Source organism: Prunus persica, chromosome G1, assembly GCF_000346465.2.
Source record: "Prunus persica cultivar Lovell chromosome G1, Prunus_persica_NCBIv2, whole genome shotgun sequence".
NCBI lineage: Eukaryota > Viridiplantae > Streptophyta > Magnoliopsida > Rosales > Rosaceae > Prunus > Prunus persica.
In genome coordinates, this window is record NC_034009.1 from 27874122 (window position 1) to 27901039 (window position 26918).

General features: G+C 36.9%; 4 protein-coding genes across 5 annotated transcripts; all 4 read left to right on the top strand.

Moving 5' to 3' along the window:
- On the top strand, positions 1997 to 5508 carry LOC18790287 (F-box/kelch-repeat protein SKIP11). Its single transcript, XM_007222161.2, has 3 exons — positions 1997 to 2318; positions 2994 to 4433; positions 5129 to 5508. The coding sequence occupies exons 2-3, from the start codon at positions 3149 to 3151 to the stop codon at positions 5173 to 5175; spliced, it is 1332 nt and encodes a 443-aa protein (XP_007222223.2). The 5' UTR covers positions 1997 to 2318; positions 2994 to 3148; the 3' UTR covers positions 5176 to 5508.
- On the top strand, positions 15708 to 16792 carry LOC18788732. The gene has a single exon (XM_007223444.2). It carries the CDS (start codon positions 15940 to 15942, stop codon positions 16519 to 16521), a length of 582 nt encoding a protein of 193 aa, XP_007223506.1. The 5' UTR covers positions 15708 to 15939; the 3' UTR covers positions 16522 to 16792.
- On the top strand, positions 22134 to 24497 carry LOC18789940. 2 transcript variants are annotated; one of them, XM_020555466.1, is made up of 4 exons: positions 22134 to 22917; positions 23293 to 23482; positions 23728 to 23841; positions 23941 to 24497. In XM_020555466.1, the coding sequence occupies exons 1-4, from the start codon at positions 22379 to 22381 to the stop codon at positions 24148 to 24150; spliced, it is 1053 nt and encodes a 350-aa protein (XP_020411055.1). In that variant the 5' UTR covers positions 22134 to 22378; the 3' UTR covers positions 24151 to 24497. The 2 variants fall into 2 exon arrangements, with proteins under 2 accessions (XP_020411055.1, XP_007222980.1); XM_007222918.2 differs by lacking the exon at positions 23728 to 23841 and having other exon boundaries at positions 22139 to 22917.
- Positions 24761 to 26757, top strand: LOC18789444 (pentatricopeptide repeat-containing protein At1g26900, mitochondrial). Its single transcript, XM_007222241.2, has one exon. It carries the CDS (start codon positions 24867 to 24869, stop codon positions 26634 to 26636), a length of 1770 nt encoding a protein of 589 aa, XP_007222303.2. The 5' UTR covers positions 24761 to 24866; the 3' UTR covers positions 26637 to 26757.

Genomic DNA, 26918 nt, shown 5'->3' on the forward strand with positions numbered 1-26918 from the left:
AGAATTTTGGTTATCTCCAAGTTCTTATCCTATCCAAAGGGACAAAGGGCCCTTCTTTTTGGAGGTTGAAATTTGAGACTTAAAGACCAGTAGCAAATGGCAGATGATGGTTTCCACCCTTTATGTGATTTGACTTAAGCTTGGCTACTTGGAGTTTTCCACCAAAAAGGCCAAAAAGCTTGTTTGGTTTTCAATTTTTATTTCTCTTTTTTTTAATTTGCAAAAGTCTAAGACAGCTGCGGGAATTAAGAAGAAAAATAAAAATAAAATAAAAGGTACATATGATGATTAAGTTCATGGTTATAGCCTAGGTGGGAAAACTTCCAAAGCCTATTGGTCCTGAGATAGTTTATAAATAGTGAAAAACCCATAATTAAAATTTGAAAGTGATCATCCAGAATCTAGGCATAGTGAAAGTTGATCAAATGCAATGGATTGACCCGTCTCTCTATGTATGAATTGAATTGTTCTAATTTGAGCACGTCCACACGTAATTTTAAAGTGCAAGTGTCTAAAATCAAATTTCAAAGCTAAGGAATTTGATTGCAATGTTTGGAAGTAGGAGCGTTCATTGTCGGTGTCACTGAGTAGTAATGTCTCAATAATTATGCGGTTCTATTATTAATCGCCGTTTTAATTAATATTAAATAACTTTTTCTAACGCTCTTTCCGTCATTCACTATTCCATCTATTGATGAAAATGTTAGTTAGGTTTTACCTAATTAACATAACAACAATCCAATCCTCATATGTGGATCAAAATTTCCCTTTCTTGCTCAAATAAGTAACCATAATATACTTATGGGTTTGGCAAAATACCCAAAAAAATGTAAATTTCATACCATTTATCTAGTGTGTGATTGATGGATCAAACATACTACTTTATCTGAAGAAAAAATAAAAGAAGCAATCAATGCTATAACTTATACGTTACACAGTTAAATCTAATAATAGAGCAACTAATTTGCCTAATTTAGATAGAATGCAAGAAAAGGACACATTGATTTTGATATTAGGGGAAGAACATTGAATAAGAAATGCATTAAATGGCAAAGGACCTACTAGTATAGTGGTTTGGAGTATTTACTTCATCAAACAAGGTTCTGGATTCAAGTTCTAGCATCCGTATAATGTGTGTGAATTTAGTATGATATCGCTTATCTCAATAGAAAAAGTTCAAAAAAAAAAAAAATGCATCAAATGGGAGGACGTTTAAAAGGGACACAAACCCAACAATTCTCTTTTCACATCAATGGATGGATCATGGCTCTGCCTAATAATTTTTTATTTAATTGAATTAATCGATTGTCCCCTCTATAAGTCTATGGCCGTATACCTTACCCCCCCCATACCCCTTGCCCCTTGCGCCTTGTAAAAGAAAAGGAAAAAGAAAAAAAAAAGGATTTTTTAAATTAAAATGGGTCGAATCTCTCATAAATCTTGATGATTTAAAAGTGGCCCTATCATAAGTTTCCAAGTAATAATGAAATTAACAACCATGCATGAAACTGAAACCCAAAATTAAAAAGGGATTTGACCGGTCAAATATGGGATAATTACACCCGTCGTTTAAAACAACTCGTAACCACCAAAAAAGCAACGAGTGTAAGAAGCTCCTCATCCCATGCATCGCAGACTATCGCAGCCTCCAATACGAAAGCCGAAGAAGCAAACCGGAAAGTCCGAGAAATTGACTTAAACGCACACGAGAGAGCGAGAAATTGGATCTTTCGCGGGCTGCAAAAGACGTAAGAGCTACGGAGTCGTCTCACAGCCGTAGACACCAGAGACAGACAGTCGCGAGTCTGCCCCCAGTCAACACGTGTCTCTACCGGCCCTAGCCTGTTGCCGGTTTCATAACGGCGACCTCAGCACAAAAAAGAGAACCTCTCAGGCTTTTAGAGGGCCCCACCTCCACCTCCACCTCCACCTTCTGCATCACATCTTCTTTCTCTCTCATCCCATCTATATTAACCAATACGATAATATTATTTTAGGATCTTAAAAATAACGTAGAAATATTAAAAACAGAGAAAAAAAAAACAAAATTTGTTTTTATTTTTAAATTTTTAAGAGAGATAAAGGGGGGGCCTCACTAAAGATTTCGCTCCAACGCCGAAGCTCAGAGCTTTCTCTGATTTGCAGAGAGAATCCAAAGGACAACTAGAGAGACAGAACGCGAAGAACAGAAACAGCAAATACACACGACACAGAGTTTAAAGGGAGAGTTAGAACTGGAGTTAGAGAGATAGAGAGAGAGGGAGAGGTTGCTAAATTTTGAAAATTCCAACCGGCTTCTTTTTCTTCTTATCCAATCCGTAAGTCACTAAGTCCCTCGCATTTCTTTACTCTTTTCCTTTTTCTTTTAATAAATAAATTTACTTGGCTTTGAGAAAATTTGTTGGATAAAAAAGTTTGTTATGAATCAGCAATTGTGAAGAGATCTAATTTGGGTTTTAGGTTGCTTATTGTTTTTGGTTGAATTGGAAGTTCAAAATTAGGTTCTGATATTGATAAATTTTTGCTACTTTGTATCACTGGATTAGGTTTACATAGCAACCCAATTTTCATTTTTATTTTCATATACAAAGGATTTTTGTTTCTTATCCTGAAAAAAAAAAAAAGTTGTCTCATTTTGTTCTTTAACCTTTGTTTTAGATTTTCTGGGAATTTCTTGTTTTGCGTTTGTTTCCCATTCCATGATTTTGGCTCCAATATAGGCAATTTGACTTTCTCACATATATAAAAAGGCAAAAAAGAAAAAAATTCATTGAAAGATTAGATTTTTTTTTGTTATCCTGAATATAATTGAGCTTGATCGTTGGTTGATTGGATTCGGAAAGCTGAAAGTTTGACAGATAGTGCTGAAAAAGTTGGACTTTCTTCATTTAATTCAAGCAATCAGTGATATAAACATTGTTTAAAAAAATATTTTTGAGAAAGAAAATCCAACATTCGTTTGAATTCAATTTGTTTCAATTCTGTCTGAATAGGTTGCCTCTGTATTTTGACCGAGTTTCCTGAGGGACTTGGGGGCTTGGATGGTTAGAATTTAGCTGTGGACTTTGTCATTTTTACCCTGAAAGAGGCTTTGGTTAGTATTGGGTCTGTGAATTTGGTGCCTTTCCATTGATTGTTTCACGGAGACATGTTGGAGGGTCGGTCCTGCTTGCTTTCGAGGGTGTTTTCAAGCTCTTGCCAGCCAGAAAGCAAGTGGCCTTACATGAGTTACCGTCGGCTCGAAGATTTTGCAAATGGCAAGCGCCCATTAGGATTTGATGGTGAAGATGACCAAGAGCGTCGAGAAAGGAAGTTGTGTAAGCTATTGAATTGTTGTGAGATGGTGGAGACGACCCAGTCTTCATCTGAGCAATCCGAGGACCAGCAACAAGCTGGGGTTCCTTCGGATTCAGATTCCCTTATACATCGGATTGGTCGGGACAACTCGATCAGCTGCCTGATTCGGTGCTCCAGGTCCGCTTATGGACTGATTGCCTGTTTGAACAAGAGCTTCCGCTCATTAGTTAGGACCGGGGAGCTCTATAAACTGAGGAGGCAGAATGATGTGATTGAGCACTGGATTTATTTTTCTTGCCACCTACTTGAATGGGAAGCCTTTGATCCCAATCAACGCCGGTGGATGCACTTGCCGAGAATGACGTCCAATGAATGTTTCATGTGTTCAGATAAGGAGTCTTTGGCTGTGGGAACTGAGCTTCTTGTATTTGGTAAGGAGGTGACTTCCCATGTAATCTTTAGGTATAGTGTTTTGACAAACTCTTGGTCTTCTGGAATGAGGATGAATGCCCCAAGATGCTTGTTTGGGTCTGCTAGCCTTAAGGAGATCGCAATTTTGGCAGGTGGTTGTAACTCACTGGGAAGCATACTTAGCTCCGCAGAGCTATATAATTCCGAGACCCAGACTTGGGAGACACTCCCGAGCATGAATAAACCCCGGAAGATGTGTTCTGGGGTTTTTATGGATGAAAAGTTTTATGTTATTGGTGGGATTGGGGGAAGTGATTCAAAGGTTCTTACATGTGGGGAAGAATATGACTTAAAGGCGAGAACATGGACAGAAATACCTAACATGTCTCCCGGACGTACTGGTGCAGCCGGAGAGCCTGATATGCCTGCAACAGGTGAGGCACCACCTCTGGTTGCAGTGGTAAATAATGAATTGTATGCGGCTGACTATGCTGACATGGAGGTGAGGAAATATGACAAAGAGAGAAGATTGTGGCTGACAGTAGGGAGATTGCCTGAGCGGGCAGTCTCAATGAATGGTTGGGGTCTTGCATTCAGGGCTTGCGGAGACCGGCTTATAGTTATTGGCGGGCCTAGGGCTCTAGGTGAAGGTTTCATCGAGATCAATGCATGGGTTCCCAGTGAAGGTCCTCCACAGTGGAACTTACTTGCGCGAAAGCAATCAGGTAACTTTGTCTATAATTGTGCTGTGATGGGATGCTGAAGACTGGGATGTATAAGATTGGTTTGTCCCTCAACACAGGAGTCTTGCTAATTGGTAATCCCCCCCCCCCCCCCCCCTTTCTTTTTGGATTGTTAAATCCCTTTTGGGGTGGGGGGAGAATGGGGGAGAATTTTGGATTTTACTCAAGATTCAAGTGAATGTTTTCTTGGAATGAAATCTTGAGTAATGTTTTTTTTTTTTTCCTTTTTTCAGTTTCATTTTCAAACTTCTATTGATTTTCCTCCGATGGAATTTGTCTTCCCCCATTTTTAGTGACATGAGAAATTTTAAAGGTTGGCATCATGGAGGATAGGAACAGGTTCAATAATATGTTGTACCAACACATTGGTAGGTTGTCAGTATATTGCTTGCTGAAGCTTTTTAAATACACACAACTAGTTGTATGAGTTTCCCTTTCTTAATTGTATTTGTGTTGTCTTCCAAAGAGGAAATAAATCCTGATAGGTTTTTTTATCTTTGATGCTGGCTTATGTACTGATTACATTACTTGATGAAATCGATAGGCGATATATATTTGCAACTTTCCGTTTTAAAATTTATGCGAGTATAAACGTTTATGGCAAGAAACAAAAAGTAATATGATGTAATGTGCCGTATGTAAGCTTTGATTCTATCTGAAGAACAAAATAATTGAAGGTGTTTACGAATTGGAAGGCAAAGAAAGCCGTTGTCGAAAGATGTGATGATGTATGCAACATTTCCTGTTATTGGCAAAACCAAATTACTCCATTGGGAAGTTAGAATGTCTCAAGTCAGCTAATTGTGGCCATTATGGATTCCGAGAAGCTGGAGGAGGAGGCTACATAGGAGTTCCTTGTATAAAATTTTAGTCGTGATAAGACTAAATTTTAAGAATCAGTTATTTTTCTTGTGTGTTAGTGTTACTGTTGCTTCTAAATATAGTTGTCTATATATCTTGTTCGATGCTCTTCTCAAAGAACAAAGAGTTATGGTCTGCGGCTCTAAAACCAGACGTGGAATTATACAAACAAACAAGTTGCTATGATTTCATTTTCCTTATATCTTCATCCAATTTTTATTTTGTTTCGTCTACGATAATCGTCTTACTTGAAGTTTCGCAAGAGGGAAAAATGGATTATGCTCGTCTTCTCTTCACCGAGTGTTGATTTTTGCAGTAGTATGATTCAAAGTCGAAAACCCAGTTCTTCTCTTTTTGCTATGCATTTTTCTGATTTGATTGGTAGGTTTAGAATTTCCATGAAGTAGCACGCGTTGACTTGTTTTTTTTTAATCAGACAAGATATAGATGTGGTCATGTCTGTGCACGTTTAACCTGCTTGACATGATAAGATAGTTATCTGTTTCTTCTGTGTTGATTAGGGAACTTATGATTATGATTGCTGTTCAACTTGGGCTGCCATGGTCCCTCCCTTTATCTTTTATCCTGTTTAGTGGATGATAAAGTAGGGTGGCGTCTAATCTGTTTTTTTTATCCTTTTTCCCGGGACGTTGTTTTGAACAAACAACAAAACAACTTGCAAGCTTTAAGGTAATACCAAAACACAAACAATTCGTGGGCTTTTATAATGTGTGTGCACTCCTAAAATTGACCATTACATTGCAACTTAGTCCAATAGCTCCAAAATGGGCTTGTCACCTTCTTATATGTTAATCATACAACCAGATACATGGCCTCTACTTTTACAGCCCATGGAAGCCTTCTAATCAGACTTGAAGTTTGGTTGGCTACCAAGCTTGGAATCTCAATAAAGCCCAATACGATTTGTGCCCCCACAAAAAGATTACTATCCATGCCAAATGAAGTCCGGTGGTTCGTACTTGCCTAATATATAATTTAACTTTTACGGGAGAAATTTATATGAAATGGAGATAGCACTGTTTTATTATTCCTGTTAATCACAGACTATTACGTGTAAAAGTTATTACGCGCAGCTAAGCTAGGGACGGACCCATGAATCTTGTGTTATAGGGTCATAGTGTAAAACTTCAAAAAAAAAAAAAAATTTTGAGGCGGCAACACTAGTTGCGGTGGCAATAGAGGAGCTGGGACTTAAAGGTTTGATGGGGGAGAGGGTTAAAGGTTTTTGGGAAGGGGGTGTGGTGGTGGTGTGTGGTGGAGATTGGGGATTTAGGTTTGGGGGTTTTGGAGATGCTGAAGTTGGGGAGAAATTATAGAATAGTACGGATGTACTACGTCAGCGTATGATACTTCCATTCAAATTTTAACACGTGTCCATTTTTGAAAAGAAATTAATTATTTTATTACAGCTGGACTTACTTAACTTTTATCTTTTAAAATAAAATTAGAAAAGTCATAAAAAAGAAAATTAAAGAATTTTCCAACCCTCCGTCTCCAACTCAAACCTGCTCCACCCCTCTCCCTTGCCCTTCCTGTCAAATTCCTAGGGTGGCGTCTATAGCACGTTTCAGAGTATGCTTCACCTCAATCCACATCGGCTGTGCCTTCCATTGATTTTGTGTTGCAAAGTGAGAGTGTACTAGAGAGTGTTTGTAGCAAATTCAATGGTGCAAGTGAACAAAGATGTGTTGTGTTTGGGATTTGTGGATGCTGGGCTGTGCCCAAGTAACCCAAGGTGCTGCCATTGTGATTAGAGCGCATCAATTGGAGGACAATCTTCTTCAATTTTATTTGGCTAATAAAATACTTGGGTTCAAAATAGGATTCTAAGGTGAATTGTCTGCTGAGCATCCGATTTTGAAGAGGAAAAGCAAGGAGAGGGGTGGCACAGGTTGGGGATTATGGGTGTTTGGGTTGGGGACGAAGGGTTGTTGGAAAATTCTTTCTTTCTTTCTTTCTTTTTAATTTTTCTAATTTTATTTTAAAAGATAAAGGTTAAGTAAGTCCAACTGTAATAAAGTAATTAATTTCTTTTCAAACATGGACACGTGGCGAAATTTAAATGGGAGTATCATACGCTGATGTGGTACATCCGTACTATTCTATAATTTCTCGAAGTTGGGAGGGGTGTTTTAAATCTTTTTTTTTTTTAAATTTAAAGACCTGGACCAAAATGACGTCGTTTTGGTCAGGTATTTTTTTAAAAAAATTCGTTGGGCTGGGCCAAAACAACTCTGTTTTGGCCAACATGTTATATAAATAAATAAAAACAGAAGCGCGCTGGGCAACTTCTTCTCCTTCAGCCATTCATGTGGTCACACAGCCATTAAAAGGGACTTTCTAATTTGCTTTCATAGGGTCCATAGGGTCATTTGACCCCACTGTGTGTTCGTCCCTGCGCGTAGCATACCGCAATTGGCTGGAGAAAACATATCGAAGTGGTAACAAGTTACTGATTTTGGCTCCAACCTGGAGTGAAGATCATATGGTATGGATATGGTCTGCACTGTTAGCAAATAAAACACACAACACGTATGAAACAACACACTTATCAACTTGTGTCTTCCTTTCTGGTTTTTGTCTAATCAAAACCAGGTGGTCAGGTGTCAAAGGGAATATAAATTATAATGTAAATCATATGTATCAAGAAAATCGTCAGCTGAGTAGCTAATTGGCCCTTGTGTTGGGTTTCTTCTATAATGTCTAAATTGACCACTTAAAAAAAAGTCCATGTTTTCCAGGAGGAGCAGTTAACAACTGTTAGTGCATAATGCAGGTGGCCCATAATCAAACATAAAGTTCAAATGCCAGCTATTTCTTTAGTGGTGGATAAGGCCACCATCACCATGGATTTAAATTCCTTTTGATGCCCTAATAATGGCTTTTATGTCCTTCTCCCACTAATTGAAGAACATGGGATGGGAGATTGTAGGAAAAAAAAAAAAGCAGATTTCGTTTCTCCTTTTTATTGTATCTTTCAAGACAATGGTGGGTGGTGGCATAAAATATCTGATCAGAATTAGCGGTTTAAAATACTGGATTGGATGGCCCATTTCCTCCAAAAGTACCCCCCATAAATATCCCAATCTTTTTTCTAATCTTCTGGTAATTAATCTATGGGAAGCAGCCCTTACTTTTTTCTTTTTCTTTTTTAAATTTTTTATACAAGCGATAGTCTAGATTATAGGTAAATGAGAACTTCACACACACACACACACACACAATTATGAGCAGATGCGACAATGAGGAATTTAAAGTGACGAGGCTATTTGAGGAGGCTAATCCTACCATCAAAACATTTAAAATGTTTAAGTCTCATGATTTTTTTACATTTGTTGATGATGAGATTGACCTCCTCAAATAGCATCCTCACTTTAAACTCCTTATTATAGCCTATCCGCACAATTATGATGTCATAAAAATTTAAACTTAAAACTTCTGATCTACAAATCAAAATAATTTTTCATTGATTTAGACCCCATTAGCGAGCAGCCCTTGCTTTAAACTTCAACCACACGCATTAAAAACCCACGTAATGTATATTAGGGATATTCTAATTTGCAGAGGCATCTACCCTAAATTTTGTCCCCAATTTTACCACAAAGAAAAGAGGAGAGCATTGTCATGGGAAGAGCATATAGCACCTATGCTTAGGTGACACCTCAATTCTATGTCGGGCCAAAAAAAAGTGACACCCCCATTTCCTTTTTTTTTTTCCTGGGTTGGTTTTGGACTTTTAAGATCTTCAAAGATATGATCACTACACTTAGTGCCTAATAATCTAGAATGCTATGAGCCTATGTGGAATATCATCTCAGCTATAAATCATGTGCTGAGACTAGCTACAAGATTCGCTCCAGTGATTGAAAGAATGAATGAAATTGACATCAACGACGGAGAACCGTCAGTGATGGTGCCACATGATTATTCGATAATTAGGAATTAACAGCCTGAATTGTTAATAAATCATAAAGAATTCCAGTAACTCAATTTCATTTTATTTCAATGTATTATTGTTTAGAATTGTCCTAATTACAGTCAATATTGTCTTAATTTGTAGCATCTTAATTAAGATGACAGTCATACATGCCATGTTCTAAGAGCATTCACAGTGGGGAGTGTAAATTCGGGGATGTAAAGCTATTTTTACATCCTCTTTACACCTTTGGAGGGTATAAATATGTTTTTGCTCCAATGAAAAAAGATGTAAATTTAAGATGTATAATTGTTTTGTTTGTCTTAATTCGTTTTTGTGTTTACTTTATAAAATAAATTTTTTTTGTATTAGGTTAATTTTAATTTTTCAAATAAATAGACCTAAAAATATTTAAATTCGGAGAATATATGATTTCATCCAAAATCATTGGGGGAGCATGAAAACCACAAATGAGCAAACAACATGTGATTTTTTTTCCAGCAATTACTGTAGCCGCAGGTCCCAGCCTTTTATGCTGATTTTTCTTCATTTTTCTTCAATTTTCTCGGTGGGTCCTGCCTATAAAAGATGTAAAAATAGATGTAAATGTACATTTTATTTTACATCTCCATGGTGGTGATGTATATTTACAACCCTTTACATCTTCCCATTAGAGACGATTATGTTGACAATGAGTGTATAGTTAACATACACCCCCATACACACTCTCTCATTATGGATGCTCTAACATATGTTATGATTTTGTCATTTGTTTTAACAAGTAAGAAATCGTCATTTGTGTTGCTACGAAACTTCTTCTACAATAAATTTTGGGCCACATTGTTTTTTGTTGTTGTTGTTGATAAAAAGTGATATTAAAAGAGGGGGATTCAAATATAAAATCTTAAGTACATAAATAATTACTCTTTACATTAACTACTTGAGCTATAATTACGTGGCAATATTAGGCTACCTTGTTGAATTTCATTATAGTTGAAGTTTCTAACGAAATTGTGTTGCTAAGTATATTCAACAACTCTGACTTCTCACATTTCTTTATCTTTGAATTTCTAGTAAGATTTTGACATTTCCAAATTCCAATTTCCAAGCATAGGGTGGTTTTCTCCATTATTAGTGGAATTTCTTTTCCACGAAGATACATATTCGTTTGGCCATATCCATGAAAGCAATGGTTTTCCTCCCTTTTTTTTCCAATAGATAGATCTCCGATCCCTTTCTCTGTTCTGTGTGCATTAATAAAATGATGAATAATTTATGTCTGACCTAGCTAGAAAGACATCATGTGCATTATTGAACACAGTAGTGTGTATATATATATATATATGTACCAAAATACAGCCATAACCCCTCCCCAGAAGCACAAGACAAGAGTGAGTGACATCATTGAACCCCGCAAGCAGAAAAGCCCATGCAACCAACAACATAACATGATGATATGCATACGACTTATAATCAGAAAAAAGCTAGGAATAATATCATATGGTCCATATCTGCCAAGTGGTTGAGGCACACACATTATGGAAACTTATAACCAAATTTTCATGCACCATTTATTATCACTCAGCATTCGACAGACCACACCAGACCACCTCAAAACTAAAATCAAATTTTATTATAAGCTTTTCTTTATTTATTCATTTCAAGATACACCTAATGTGTGTGTATGTGTGACAGCTCAAAGCCCTCAAACGCACTGTGACATATACATAAATATATATATATAATCAGTTGTTGGGAATTAAGCCGAAGGAAGGGAGATCCAGGTTACGAGGATTATGTCATGAAGCACTAATGAGAAAAGAAAATGAAATTAGGTTCACTCACCACGTGCTTTGCACCAGTAGATGACTCAGAAGATGACCTCCTCCCACACCCACACCCACACCCACATGGATCTTTCGGGTTTTCCTTTTGGCAGATGTCGCACGTTCCTCTCTCTTTCTCTCTCTCTCCTCTCCATCTCAAAATTCGGATATATCTATCTATAAATCTGTTCATGCCTTTTGTCCCCAGTTATATTCATTCTTTTATCTGCCGTTGGTGCTTTTTTTCTGGTCAAATCTCAAGCTGGAAGGAGAAGAAAAATCTTCCTACAAGGCTAGTTAATTAATGTTAGAGCTTTCTGCACTTGTGATTATGATATGAGTGGTTGATAATCTCCATTATCCGATTTAGACCTAAACCCCAAACTTAAATATAAACAAAATCTCTAAATATACAAGCGAGCGAGCGAATGCTTTTAACGATTTAAACTAAAAATGTATTACAAACTATTAACCTTTTACTCTATTCGATGGCATGTTTTTTTTATTAGCAGGGGCTTCTAACTTAAGCTCGCCAGGAACAACAAGATTTCAATTCTTAAATCCTCCATTTTCTTGAATTGAACTGAGAAATTTATCAGTTGAAGTGATAATGCATTCATGGCATATTTTTATTTGGAATAAAAAATGCCGAGGTCTATTGGTCAGAAGACGAATTTTTTTAAAAAAAATGAAGCGGGGCGATCCAGCATAATCCAGACAAAGCGAAGTGTGTCCCCATTTTCTTAATCTTGATTGTTGCTTGGGATGCCTTTTACAAATCGTAATTATTTCATCTCAATAATTAAGTTGAACATCTAAATCTAATATATATAAGACACTGCCAGGGATTAGAGGATGACTTTAATTCCTTCTCGACAAACTGTTCATAATGAACGAAACGAAATAATATTATTTGGGGTTAACATATTTAAGTGAGATTAATTTAACGCAACAGTCCACGTGATTAAGATCCCATGCCCCTATATTTGGGGTTACTTTAACTAAATAATTTGGTCAGGCATGAAGCATCAACTCTTCAACATGAACCTTCTCGGTTACTTAAACATTTATATATTTTTTCTTGGGTCAGGGTGACTTTAAAAATTCAGTAATTAATTACATGAAAATACTATATTCTATACACTATATACATACGTGCAGTCTAAGATGCAGACTTTGGTACTTTAAACTTATTTGCGCAAACTAAATGGTTAAAAAATAGACAAGATAACATAATGATGTAAGTTAAATCAATGAAAAAGAACTTGGGGAAGTTGGCATCGGTGCTAGGCTTTTGTCGTCTTTACTGGAATTCATGAGCAACTTCTTCAATATGGCCGGTCGGTCTAATATAAAAATATAGGGCATGTACATCAAGATTGATTATTGATTATTAAAGCATGACATAATCTAATTAGAGAACCGTTTTTAACATGGCAAGTGGTGCGTTGATTATTGATTTAGAAAAGAGGAAAAGAAGTGTGACAGAAGTTATGTACATATATATAATTGTATGTCTATTTCTCTAATCACATGATTGAACATATTTTATTCTAATTTGTCATTTCAGTTTAATAATAATAAAAAGCAACTAAAAAAAAAAAAATTATTATTATGGACCTGTGTAGATGAATTTCTAATGAATCATAGATTTTACAGGAAAAAAACTAAAAGAAAATTTTTACATCATGATTCATTATTCTTATGTCCAACAAATTTGTTATTCGTGTTATAAATGAATATATGGTTGCATGCTTAACAAGTTTTCTGAAAACAAATGACACATATATATGTTATCATTATTGAACAAGATCAAGTTGTAAAGATGAAAATGACCAAAAGTATTGTTCAAACTCCAATTCGAATTCGAGAATCTAGATCTCTGATTTCTTAATGCCCCACAAAAACTGTTTGACCCGACTTGTTCATTTTTCTATCACTCAAGAACAATAGAAAAGGTATATTAATTTGACTTTAATGATAATGTTCGTCCACCATCTATCTTGTTTCATGGGAGTCATACCAGAAGGGTAGGGATGGTAATTGAGCATCCCTTTGGGAGGGTTTGTTTGGTTGGCTGAGTTAGGGCCGGCCGACCGAATGATGATACCGAGTAAATGTGAACTGTTTGAGAATGCATGGTAAATCCACCAAACTGGGGTCTTTGTTGGGAGCTCAGCCGCTGTCTCTTTTGTGCCAAGAAAAAGATAAAAGAAAAATGCACATATTGTCTCTTTGAAGTCTAAAGTTTCAAAGTGTAAACCAAACCGATAATTTTCTTTCTTTAATTCCCACTTTGTCTTGCCGACTGGGGCTTGCTCTCTTTTTCTAGTTGGAAGTTTTGAAGAAAAACCCTAGCGACAGAGACAGTCCAAAACAAACAAAATTGCAGTAATCAAAATAGAATAATTTGGATTTTATGCGGTGCAACATTTGAATACTGCCTTTTAGTAACCATTAATTCGTCTGGCCCATCGTTTCTTCAAATCTTATCTTCATCTCTGTGGTGTGTGTTCGTCTCGACATGAAAAAATCAAAGTGTTGCAGCTGTTGCTCAACCGAACATCTCCAAATGATATGTTAAATTGTTACATAGATATGAAATAATAAAAATTAAATATTAAAATTGCTCTAATTGAGTAGTCAAATCATACATAAATTTAAAGGTCGAAAGAGATATATCAAAAATAACATATCAAAAAGCTTGATATCAAATATTATTTTAATTATGGACAACACTATCATTTCCTCTATTTTAAACTTTATGTATCATATGTGTCCCATTTGCTTTTAAAATAGAATAAAATAATATGATATTCGACATTTCGAGTAGAGTTCAATTTTTTTTTTAAAGTGTCAAATTGCCACATAAGCCATCAAATTCAAACATTGTGCATTTTAACATCTTCCTTAGTAAGTAATTGGAGCTAGATATATTAATTACAGTGCCGATCTCTTGGACCACAGGAGTCCAAGAAATTGTGGTCACCCACCGTTGGATATTAATCCAATGGTTCAAAAAAGTTTTTTAAAAGGAATACAAGAGTGAGTGAACCGTTGAATTTACATCCAACGGTGAGTGACCATAAATCTCTTGGACCCTGTAGTCCAAGAGATCAGGACTGATATTAATTAATTAAAACAAGGTTAATTAGGTTAACAATTTACTGCCATTAAATACAAGAAGAACTTGCATATAACAAGAATGCTCCCATCTCAAACTTGAGGAATGCTAGCAACCTTCTCTCTAACCTTCTCCTTTTTTTGCTTGACATGTGTCATTCTCTTTACACTTAAACAATGTCATTAATATATTATACAAGCTAATTTTTGCTTTCCAAGTTTACCCTTATTAAATGTATTCAATTTATCCAAAAAAATTCACAACTTTCTTACCATCTTATAAATTTTTTTTCCAACGTCAATTATTTTTTTAAAAGAAAATATCTGCTTTTAAGAGGAAATGTCCCTTTTTAAAAATAAAAAAAAAACACAAAGGTTTTAGATAGAAAAAGAAAAGGAAAAAAAAAGAGTCTTTCGTGTTTTTTAAAAAACGGACATTTTCTTTATAAAAAAAATTGAAGGTTAAAAATAAAATTATATGATGTTAAGAAACTTGTGAATTTTTTTTGGATAAATTGAATATATTTAATAAGGGTAAACTTGGAAAGTAAAAGTTAACTTGTATAATATATTAATGGCATTGTTTTTTTTTTTTTTTTGAGGTCATTTCCTATTGAAAGGGGTGATAACATATTAAACTCACACACACAACACGGATGTTAGGACTCGAACCCAAGACCTTGCCTGAGGGAGTAAATACTCCAAACCACTACACTAGTAGGTCCTTTGTATTAATGACATTATTTTAAGTATAAGGAGAATGACACATGTCATACAAAAAAAAGAGAATATCTAAAAGAAAATATTAAAGAGAAAATTGTTAACACTCTCCCTCAAACTTATTACTTATTATCATGTAAAAAAGCCCTAAAATAAGTCACTGCAGTGTCCCCCTTTTATAAGTTTTTCTCATGAAACACGTCACGTCGCATGCCTGGGCTAAAAGCTTACACCGTTTTTCCTGCTGCCATGCCATACATGGCAAGCAAAAACAAAAAAACAAAATTATTAAGATCCACCGTCAAGGTAGATTAACGTCGGGACACGTGGCTCGTAACTACTCTTTCATATTCAATAAATATCGTAGCCGTTGTAAAAAAATAAAAATAAAAGTAAAAGTATAGTCAGCAATATCTATTAATTTTAAAAATAATAAAGTTCACATTTTTTCTGCGTCTTAAAATTCGGGACCATTAAAGAAACAATTTAAAGAGATCTGCCACTCGTACCACTCGCCGCTGACATGTCATTACTCTCTTTTCCCTCATTGCTTTTGTCATTATCTTTGGGGCCTCGATATCTTCCTCCTCCTCATACAAAACCCCATCTCAATCACCCACCGCACATTTTCCTCGACCACACCAAAAGCCAATCCAACGGTCACGCAGGAAACAATATCATTAATTAATAATATTTTAGTTATTTGTAATGACTTTTTATATTTTATATTTATATTTTAATGAGTTTAGTAGTTTCCCAAGCATCTTTTTCCATCCAACACAACACAACACCAGAAAATGCATTAAATAATCGCAGCTTCCATGTTTCACTTATTTTGAGCCCTTTTGACCGGACCTCCTACTTTCCCCCCCCTCTCTCTATATAAAGACTTTCCATCGCCTACTCTCTCTCTCATCAAAGCCTTTTCTTCCTCCTAGCCACTTGGTATTTCTATTTATCTCTGCTCTCCCTTCTCTCTCCTTCTCTCTCTTGCAATTTACTTTTGCTGTTCATCTCTGTCATGGCTATGGCTGACCAAACACCTTCAAAGCGCCAAAGGGAAGAAACCCTAGCAGACGACTGCGAGGACCCTAAGCGCCACAAGTCTTACAACCACATACTCTCTCTTCTCGATGAAGAAGAAGAGGAACCCTCACAAGACTTGTCCTCCATTATCACAACCCTTCAGCAAGAGCTCTCCTCTGACTCTGCCTCTGAGCCTCTCACTGCATTTCCAAACTCCGACGCAGACCAAGAAATTAACCAGTCCTCAGATTCCACAGCTGCTACAGCCTTTGAAGGATATGCCTCCTCTTCCTCTGGCTCTTCTTCACCTTCTTCTTCGAATACAAACTCAGGGTTTTTGAAGGAGGGGGATGAGCAAGAAGATGACGGCGAGAGGGTCATGAGACACCTTCTAGAAGCTTCTGATGATGAGCTGGGGATTCCCCAGAGAGAGGAAGTTAGTGGGTTCGATGATGCAGAAGATGCTGGGTTTAACGGGCTGATGATGGATGGGTTTTCTTTTGGTGATGGGTTATGGGAGCTTCAAGATGAAGCTGCCAACTACTACACCCTGGTGCAATCTGAACTGTTCATGTAGTTCATTGTGAAGGGTCTGGTGGGTAGGGGGCAAAATTGGAAAGAAAAATATATCTTTAGGGGAGTTTGGTTGTATGGGCAAATGTTTAAGAAGTAAAGAGGGACAAGATAGTAAAAATGGAGAGAATTTTAAATTTTCATTTTGGTCCCTCTTCTTTTGTAAAAATATCATCAAGTGTCCTCTGCCAACTATTTAGAAGAAGATTAACTTGTAGAAGAAAAGAGATTCAAATTCCATGACATTATTTACCATCAACTGTCCGTTTTATTTATATTTATTTGTTCTAATTACTCAGTTTTTTCCATAAAAATTTCGTTCAAGAGGATGTGATGTGACCCCCAAGTTGAATCAAATTACCAACAACCCTTATTTAACATAGTTTCCCTCCTTTTTATTCTTGTTTAAAATAATTAAATATCCCACCGGTGAGGTTTCAGTTGGGAGGTCGTTAAATTACAAGAGGAGGGGGTTTAGGCTTTTGGTGGGAAAGTAAAGGCTTAAGCAGGAAATGATGGTTTTGGGAGTTGCTAACATTGAGCTATGCCCTGCGCACTACGCACTCGATAAAAACCAAGAAATCTGTATCTGTATTATTGTAGAGCGTACATATGGTGTACGTAAAACCGACCAAAGTTGTATTTAACGTTGTGACTCTTTTTTGAACATTGGATTCTCCATGAGTTTGTTTGTTCCTTCCTTCTCACGGGTCACTTCTTTCGAGCGTATGGGTCACTGCTTATCTTTACTGATTGGAGAGTGACGACACACCGTTTCGTAAAGGTACAATATAAAATAGAAATAAAATTTGGGTAAAATCGGTTGGAGAGTTGTGGTGAAACACGATGCGAGTGCGACGAGTCGTAGGCAAAACAGGGCCTGGTCCAGATGTGGGGTGTAGGGTCCATTCGGGAGATGAAAGCAAATCTAGTGCGACAAACTATTTCGAAGGGACCCTGAGGGTGGGGCCGGGGAGGAGCGCCCTCGATGCGAGAGTTGTGGGGCCCACTAATAAGACAGTGAGATACTGACGAGGCAATGCGTTGTCTGCCATGGCCACTGCATATAAAATATATGCATCTCGGGATATATTTAATAATAGTACTATAATAATGAGGTGTTTGATGTGATGTGATGTGATGTGATGTGATATGATATGATATGGAGGGTGAAGATATTATAGGGGATGGTCCATGGAGGAGGGAGGGCATGGCATGGACCATGGGATGCATTTGGAGTGACAAAGACTGGGGTGCCATGATTTTGGGCCCCGCAGAGATATTAACTGGGTCATAAAAGTAGATATCAGCATTTATGGTGAACGTCACGTACCAACTTGAAACGGCAAAGCTTCTCGACCAATAATGTTATATTACGTCAAAGAATTATTATGCGTATCATAACATTATAGTTCTATTCCCGTTCTATACTCATCACATATTGTGTGTGGCTTTGAAAGTAAATGAATTTGGATTTGATCTTTGATTAATCAATAGTATATTTGTGTGGTTACATATTCTTCTTTCGCATTCAAGTAAAATGTCACCTTATCTTTCAGGTGAACAAATATCGACAAATAATATTGAAATTTAAAACTAAGAATGTCCTTTTCTTAATCATTTACATTCATAGTTTGATAATCTCATAGTGAAGGTTTCAAGGGAACTCAAAATATGTCCAGTAATCATAAGTTTATTTGGATGGAAGGATTTTAAATATATAGATGACATTGTATGGTAAAATTGCATATACAGACTATTACAATTCATGTATGCCAACATTTGAACAAGAAAGAAATGATGAAAACAAACAAATTTCAAATGACTCATTACATATAGTTATTTTAAATGCAGTTTTTGTTAGTATTAATGTCAAATTCAAATCCTTTCATTGAAATTCCTCATCCAAACGAAGTCTCGAATATTATTCAACCTCGTTTGATCAAAACATAAGAATTTGGGAATTGAATTAGAGATGCCCTAACACATACATAATACGTAGTTTGAGAAATGTCCAAAATATAAAATATTATTAAAGACGTCATTAGACAATAAGATTGGAAGTATAGGGAATAAGATGCATAGATTGAGAAAAGTCCAACAATGACATGGCTCAATTAGGCCTACGCTGTTTGTTTAGATGCTGAGATTAAGAACAAAGTAATCAAGACAAAAAGAGATCTACGTGGGTGGATAGATAGATAGATGGATGGAGAGGTAGATAATTTTGAAAATGACATGTGGGTGTGGCTGCTTCTGTCATAGAAATTAGGGTACGTATAGTTCTAGAACGAGTAGAAGAAAAGAAAGAAAGAAGATTTGATTTGATTTCTTTTATTAGCCCATTATTTACTCAAATCCAGTTTGAAAAACTGACACCATTTTTATTAGTGCGCCTCAGGAAAATGGAATGGACCCGGTTTAGAAGAGTAGACTTGACGACAATTTGCAAGCACCGTGCCGTACCCGTTATCTTCCAACAGCGTCATCACTTGGCGGCATGACTTGCACACTTCAAATTTTATTCCAAAGTCTTTGAACAAATGACCCGTTTGTTCCAATTTTGAATTTTAGAACCGCATGTTGGATTACGTTTTTCATACATTAGTTTTGCTCCCAAAATTTTCTTCAGGTGTCTTATGATTCACGTGATAAGAAACATAAACACGAAAATATTTATAAAGTCATTATGTTGAAGTCTTATTCTAATATTGTGTTGCGTCAATGTCCTTAAATGCCTTTCTTACGAAGATAAGCGACTAATATAATTTCCTTGACTTGCTTATTAACGTTTTTTTTGTTGGATTTTGACTACTTTATATTTTTATTGATTTAAACGATTCAAATAATAATTTGAGTGTAAATGATGAACCATGCTTGCATAATTCTATTCATAGTCAAACTTTTACAAAATGATGAATTATTAGTCGTGGGATGAACTGAGACGTACGGCCGCCGGGCCAATTGAAGCATACTTGCGTTTACATCTACGCATAATGAAAGCTCTATAACCATCACAGACTCAATCTTTGCTCTCAATAGTATATGCCGGCCACTTGGTCAAAATAAAGGCTGTCCAGCTAACCTAATTAGCAACACAAAGTAACTTCTTTTCTTGTTTTATTATATTTCAAACATAATGGAATCCAATAAGTTTTTAGTTTTTTTAGTATCGAGGAAAAAATATTAATCATGTAGATCACGAGCTCACGAAAAAGCATTAAAAAATATAACGAATAAAACGAGGCACCACAACGCTAGTGTCTAGTCAAAAAGAACCATCAACATATTATTCCATTTCATAGTTTTCGTTTACATTACGATAAAGTCGTACACCATTGTTTAGGTCTTAAAAAAAGAAAATTGTACCAAAGTAAGCATAATTGTATTGTATGCACAATAATGTATGATAAAGATGGGGATGATGGGTGAAGCATGCCCATTATCACAGAAAATTAATGAATAAACAAGGACACACAAATATAATACCAATTATACAAGTCATTGATTGAGCAGTGGTTGGCTGAGGGTTTAATCTCCCCCCACACAAATATAAGTGGAGAGAACCATTACCAAAGTACGTGTACGACTTTGTTAATTAAATTTAAAGATAGGACTAAATAGAGAGGTGAGTTGAGGTGTGGGACCCATCGATGTGGGATGTGGTAGGAAGCTTCCTCAGACATGCATTTGTTTTTTATCTTAAATTTTAATGCAAGCGATGCTCTGAATTATTCTAACAGAAAAATTCAAATTTAGATGGTAAAAAAAGACGGAGTCATTGTTTTGACCAATAGATATGTAATGTCGAAATGCCTTTGCTTGCCCCCACCACTTTTTTAATTTCAACTTGCAGTTTGATGGCGATCAACCCCGTTTTCCAGTCTATTTCTCTCTCTTGAATTTCCACTTTTAAAAAAATCTTAATAAGGTGCGAACGATACTCATCACAAGTTACCAATCAAATCCACAGTTTCTTCTTTGGGGCGAGGTGTTTCCACATCTTCAATAACAATGCTTGTATTGTCAACATCGTTAATCTATTCTACACCAATAATCAAATTTGATTTTTATTTGAATATGTATTCTAAATTCAATATCCTAGCAAGCAACCGCATATAGGCATATTAAGCTAACTAATAAAGAGAACTGTTATTTGTCAATTGGATTTACTCAGTAAAAAACGAATTTAATTTGTAGATTAGTGGTCTCAGGTTCGAAATCCACTCCCCTCCCCCCTCCTTTGTTTTTTAGACCATTACTTGTACTTTAAAAAAAAATAAAAAAAATAAGTGTTATTTATATTTTACAAAAGTCATTATTTTGCATCAATTCAGAAAAAGTCCCTATTGATATTATTGATTTAAGATGACCCTTGGATTGGGACTGATTTGGGCAATAATGTACTCCATGGCCGTGCATGCGTGTCTATAATGATGTATTATCTCTTAACCGTTTGATTAGACTAACTAATTTGATCTAACGACTAACCAATTTGATCCAACGATTAAGAGATAGGACCTCACCTAAGGGTCATATATAAAGCCATCACTATAGAATTCTTGATGCTTTCAAGTCCTATACATATGCAATATTCATAACCATAAGGCTATCTCCAATCATGTTGAGGCTAAACTCAAATTTCCACCATTCAAAATACAACTATTCATGCATTTTCAGGGCTCAAATTTTTTTTTTTTCCTCCAATCTTGCAGACTCATAATTTGAGTCTATAACTTTATTAAATTGTTTAAGAATGATTAACCCCTAAATTTTTTTTGTCGTTAATTTTTCTTGACATTATTTTTGTTTCAACATTCGTGATTTAATTTTCTAAACATTTTAATCTAAAAATATTGAAATTCCATAAAAATAACATATATATATTTTAGTTAAAATTAAAATGAGAATACCATTTGTAGAGTTTGAGAATGGGATCTCATTTAGATAAATTAAAAATATTATTTTAACCATTTGATTTTAATTTCGACCATTGGATCTTCTTTTTCTCTTCAAAATCAAGTTGAAAAAAATCTGGGCCGTTTATATCTATTTGAGAAAGCTTGAAAAATCACAAAAAGTTGGTTCCCATTGCTTGACATGTGGCCAACTTTTAAAGGCTCCAAAAGATTAGATAAATAATTATATAAAAAAAACAAGAAGATGCATAATTGGTTTTCAAGGGGAGCCGTTGGATTCCAATGTCCCTTTGATGTGAGCCTTCCACGCGTCTAGCAAGTTGGCTTTGTCCTGCCATTCCTTCACGTGTTGAGCAAGTTGGCTTCAACTTGGGGCCCACAGAAATTTCGCATGGACTGAAAAGTTGGGCCAAATTCCGTCCAATATTTCAGTCAGACCCAAATTACCACCCCTCCCTATACATTATTGGAGAAGAATTTTGAGATTATAATATTAAAATTTAGATTTGGCCGTCATGGTTGAAGACGGTCTAACAACATACAAAATTCAGAAGCCAGTGGGCTGCCAGTGGCCCATCCCCTGACTTACGTAAGGTTTATAGTTTGAGGGGCACGGGGGCCCACCAGCCATGAGTTATTTGTTGGAGCGAAACAAATAAAAATGAAAAATGAAATACAAGTAGTCATCAAAAGACCTCATATTTCACAGGCTAATTGTGAAAAAATAATTGGATGGGTGGGTGTCCAGAGATTAGCCTTTCCTCAAAATTTAATTTGATATGGCCCAATACGAAGAATTCAAGTCCATTGAGCATTTTGGGCTCTCCTTCCGCCTGTGTGGTCTTCTTCGTCTCTGTGTCTCTGCTTCTCTCACAACAATACAAGGGTTTAAGCTTTCATTTCTTCAATTTTTTCTGATTTTCTTCACTGGCTCCAAAAGCTATGCAGGCCCTTAAACGCACAGCAACAAAGACCGAGTTCCAGAGACTCTCGTCCACAATCACCAAAACCCATTTCATATCCAGCACCAATTTCAGACCCTTCTCCTCCAACTCAAAGAAAGGCGACGACGACTGGAACGACGCCTGGGATACCGCCTGGCTCCCGCCCGACCTCTCGGGAAGTAGTAGCAGAGCTCCATGGGAGACCGACGTCAATTTCTCGTCTTCAGAGTCGAGCGTAGTGCTTCCGTCAGACGCAGACCTGGAGACCAAGGCGTTCGTGGAGGATATGAATGAGAATTGGAACGAGAGAAGAAAACCCAAAGAGGAAAATCCGCAGAAGCAACAGCAGCAGAGTGAGAATGGGTCGTCGCTTTATAGTTTGGATAGTATTAAGAAGGACTATAGGGTCAAGAAACAGAGGATCCATGCTGGCCTTTGGATGAAGGAGATTGAGAAGCAAGAGGAGGCTAAGTTGGCCGACTCGAATTCTGTCGGGGGCGGGGACGATATCGAGCGATTGCTCGATAGCTGCTCCGAGTATGCTCTCCTTCTGTTTTCTTTTTTATTTTTCTCATTTTTTACTCTGTTTTGTATGCAGTTTGTGTATTCATTTTTAATGTGTTTAGTTTGTGGATTGGGTTTTGGTTCTTGTATTTGATATGAATACCCTGTGGGTTCTGTGTCAAATTTGAGATGTTTCACTTGCACACGTACCCAGTGTCCAGTAGTTATTTCATTTGTTATGATTTAATGCTTCGAGTCTGATTGATTGTTTTCCAAGTCTTGATTTTTTTCTTGACGTTACTGGATTAAATCTGCATTTTACTATCTGCATGTGTTAATGTTCATAGAAAAAGTTTTGAAGGCTGCTTGTTAATTTACTTGTTGGGTCTACTATCGGGATACTTGCAGCATTTTTGATTCTGCCAACAACGATTTGGAAAACTCTAAAGTCCCAAGTGCTTCCGACTTCAAAAACAAACCGGATGGTTGGGAAACGACATCCAAGGCTAAGGATGGAAACGTATGGGAGATGACCCAGAGAGAAGAAGATATTCTTCTCCAAGAGTTTGAGCGTCGAATTGCGTACAATAAATTTCAGGTGTGTAAATACACCCAAACAGACTTGTATTTTCCTTCTTCCTTTATACAGTATGTTCCGAGTGTAAGCATAATATAAATGAAGAACGCAACTCGTAAGATTAATCCCAAGTTTCAGATTGTCTGTATAAATCTATATCAAATCTTAGACAAGGGTGTACAAGTGTTGCACATGGCTGTGGTGTATCAGACTTGGTAAAAGTGAACTTTTGAAATTTGACTCTTATGTATGGTATGATGCTACAGTGTCTCTCAGTACTTCTGGTTGTGAATTCAACCCCTTGTTGCCTGGTAAAGAAAGACTGTTTATTCTGCATAATGGCACCACACCTACAGTTTTCTGCCGAAAAGAGTTTGAATGTACTCTTTCATTACATGTATCTTAATCTTATTGCCAACTTCTTCCTCTCTTACCTGTCTTTCCTTTCTTACTATTGGTTATCTGACATTGGCACGCAGATTGCTAGTTTTATCAAGACTCACATATTTAGCCGAAGGAGACCAATTGATGGGTGGAAATACATGATAGAGGAGCTAGGGCCAAATGCGAGGAAAGGGAAGGGTTCTGTTACAAGATTACCGAGTCTATCCGATGCATCAACCCAACCCTTTAAGGAGGAAAACAGTGCAATGAGCAGCAGCAGCATTATGCCCTTTAAGGAGAGGTAGTTTGCTTTTGGACTATGTTCATATATTCCCTTGTGCTTGGAGATTTCGGAGATTGGGCGGTAATGACCTTCCGTTGTTTAGAGATATCAGCCTCGAAAGAATGTGTGCATTTCCTTCAAACCTGCAGTTCCAACTTCTGAATGGCATATTATCTTGTAAGCCTTCAATATGGTTTCGTAGTCACTCACCAATGACCAAAGGCTTCCATTCCATGATAACCCTTTGTATATTTGCTTGCGAAAAAGAACTTATGGTGCATCAGATCTGTCACGTTGACTTGTTACCACATGAACTTTTAGTTTAATGGTCCCAAAACAGGTGAAAAGAAGAAATTTGTTGATGGCCAATCTTATTCATTAAGAATTGCATCACTTTTTGGGAGAGCAGTCATTACGCTCCATCTTCAATCCAAATCAAAACTCAAAATTAAAAACAAGATGAAGTGTGCAAAATGTCCGTCTTCGTGTCAATATTATGGATCATATATAGATAATATGTCGGCACTTTTCTTTTTATGGCATGTCCATGTTCCATAAACAGACTTGATTTATTAGTTAGTTGAAGTAAAAAAGTACTTGATTTATTTTTTAGTTGGGGTTCAAGGCCTCTATGCAATTTGGTCTCCACTTTGACCCAATGTATAGTGCCTAATTTCCTGGCCCCAGTTCGAAACAATTCAAACGCTCCCGCTGGTGCCTGCCTGCGCCGCATGGCTGATGACATTGTTAGCCAAGTCCTCGCGTCTGGGGCATAGACTCGAGCTTTGGCCCAAACACCACTCTGTGTTCCTCGACGATCTGAAGGTCATTTCTCTATTAGAATCTTGCAAACAAACCTCAGAAATCTCTCAAATCCATGGCTCTATGGTCAAGACTGGTCTCGACTGCGTTCCTTTCACATTGAGCAAGCTTCTTGTCTCTTCCATTCATGACATTCAATATGCGGCCTCCATTTTCAACCGCATACAAAACCCAAATCTCTTCATGTTCAATACCATGGTCAGAGGCTATTCCATCAGTGATGATCCAACGCATGCTTTTCGTGTTTTCAATAACTTGAGGGCTCAAAATATCACGCTAGACCAATTCTCTTTCATCACGACGCTCAAAGCTTGCGCTCGTGAATTGGCCATTGGGACCGGTCAAGGGATTCATGGGATTGTTGTGAGGTCTGGGCAGGGGATGTTTGTCAATGTAAAGAATACCCTTTTGCATTTTTACTGTATTTCTAGTAAAATGGAAGATGCACATAAGTTGTTTGATGAGTTTCCTCAAGGAAATGACTTGATTTCATGGAATACTTTGATGGGTGGTTATCTTCATGTGTCTCAGCCTCAAGTGATTGTAGATTTGTTCAAGCAAATGTGTAGGAGCGGTTTTGAAGCTAGTGTTACCACCGTTTTGAACCTTTTGTCTGCCATTGGTGATTTAGGAAGTTACCTTGGAGGAGAGTCTCTTCATGGGTACTGCATCAAGATTGGCTTTTGTTCGGATTTACACGTGCTTACTGCTTTGATTGATACGTATGCAAAGAATGGGCAAATTGATTTAGGACGTCGGATTTTCGATGGAGTTGCTGTGAAGGATGTTGTATTATGGAATTGTTTGGTGGATAAGTATGCAAAATGTGGCCTGGTACAAGATGCAGTAGCTTTGTTGCGGTTGATGAAACTTGAAAGAATGAAACCCAATTCATCTACACTGGCAGGACTGCTTTCGGCTTGTGCTGCTTCTGGGTCTGTAAGTATAGGGAGTTGCATTAAGGATTATGTGGAAGAAGAGAACTTGGTTTTGGATGCGGTTCTTGGAACAGCTCTGGTTGATATGTATGCTAAATGTGGGTTTCTGGAGAAGGCACTTGACATCTTTGAAAGCATGGAAAGCAAAGATGTGAAATCATGGACAGCCATGATTTCGGGTTACGGTGTTCATGGGCAGGCAGGCAATGCCATAAGGCTGTTTTATAGAATGGAAGAGGAGGGGTGCCAACCTAATGAAGTCACTTTCTTGGCAGTGTTAAGTGCTTGCAGCCATGGAGGGCTGGTGACAGAGGGAGTTAGATGTTTTGAGATAATGGTTTGCAAGTATGGATTTGTGCCAAAAGTTGAACACTACGGTTGTATGGTAGATCTTTTGGGTCGTGCAGGATTGCTGGAGGAAGCACATACACTAATTGAAAGCTTGCCCATCAAGAGTGACGCTACGGCATGGCGTGCATTGCTTTCAGCTTGCAGGGTTTATGGGTACGTTGCTCTTGGGGAAACTGTAAAGAGAGTGTTAATACAACTTAATGATGATCATCCCACCAATTCAATGCTATTATCAAGTACTTATGCGATTGCTGGAAGGTTGCCAGATCATACCAGAACACAGGACAGGGAGGATGAAAAGATGGTGAGAGGAGAGAAATTCAGGCCAGTTCGAAAAGAAGAAAACCTGATAAAGGAAGCTGGACGTAGCACAATTGAGATGGATAGTCAAGGTTGAAAAAATTAAAGTCAGCAAATGACCTGGTATATATTTATATATTGGCTTTCTTTTGTTCGAGAACTGTATTAATAACTTGATGCAACAAACCTTTCAAACAGAAAAAGAGATTTTGATGTAACAATTTTGGTACAAAATTTGAATCATAGTTTCATGGTATCAGCTATTAAGCTTCTTAACGACTTAGGTTGGGCTCCATTGGATTTAACGTGAGAATTCTGGTTGGTTTCCATCAATTACTGTCGGGAGTACCAGCAAAAACACACATAAAAGGCCTTAAAA

What these genes read in the sequence shown, in the direction of transcription:
- LOC18788732 (XM_007223444.2), top strand. Translation starts at nt 15,940, where the DNA reads ATGGCTATGGCTGACCAAACACCTTCAAAGCGCCAAAGGGAAGAAACC.
- LOC18790287 (XM_007222161.2), top strand. Translation starts at nt 3,149, where the DNA reads ATGTTGGAGGGTCGGTCCTGCTTGCTTTCGAGGGTGTTTTCAAGCTCT. An exon ending in ACTTGCGCGAAAGCAATCAG is followed by an intron (nt 4,434 to 5,128) that starts GTAACTTTGTCT and finishes AAATAATTGAAG; the next exon opens with GTGTTTACGAATTGGAAGGC.
- LOC18789940 (XM_020555466.1), top strand. Translation starts at nt 22,379, where the DNA reads ATGCAGGCCCTTAAACGCACAGCAACAAAGACCGAGTTCCAGAGACTC. An exon ending in TTGCGTACAATAAATTTCAG is followed by an intron (nt 23,483 to 23,727) that starts GTGTGTAAATAC and finishes ATGATGCTACAG; the next exon opens with TGTCTCTCAGTACTTCTGGT. An exon ending in CTGCCGAAAAGAGTTTGAAT is followed by an intron (nt 23,842 to 23,940) that starts GTACTCTTTCAT and finishes ATTGGCACGCAG; the next exon opens with ATTGCTAGTTTTATCAAGAC.
- LOC18789444 (XM_007222241.2), top strand. Translation starts at nt 24,867, where the DNA reads ATGACATTGTTAGCCAAGTCCTCGCGTCTGGGGCATAGACTCGAGCTT.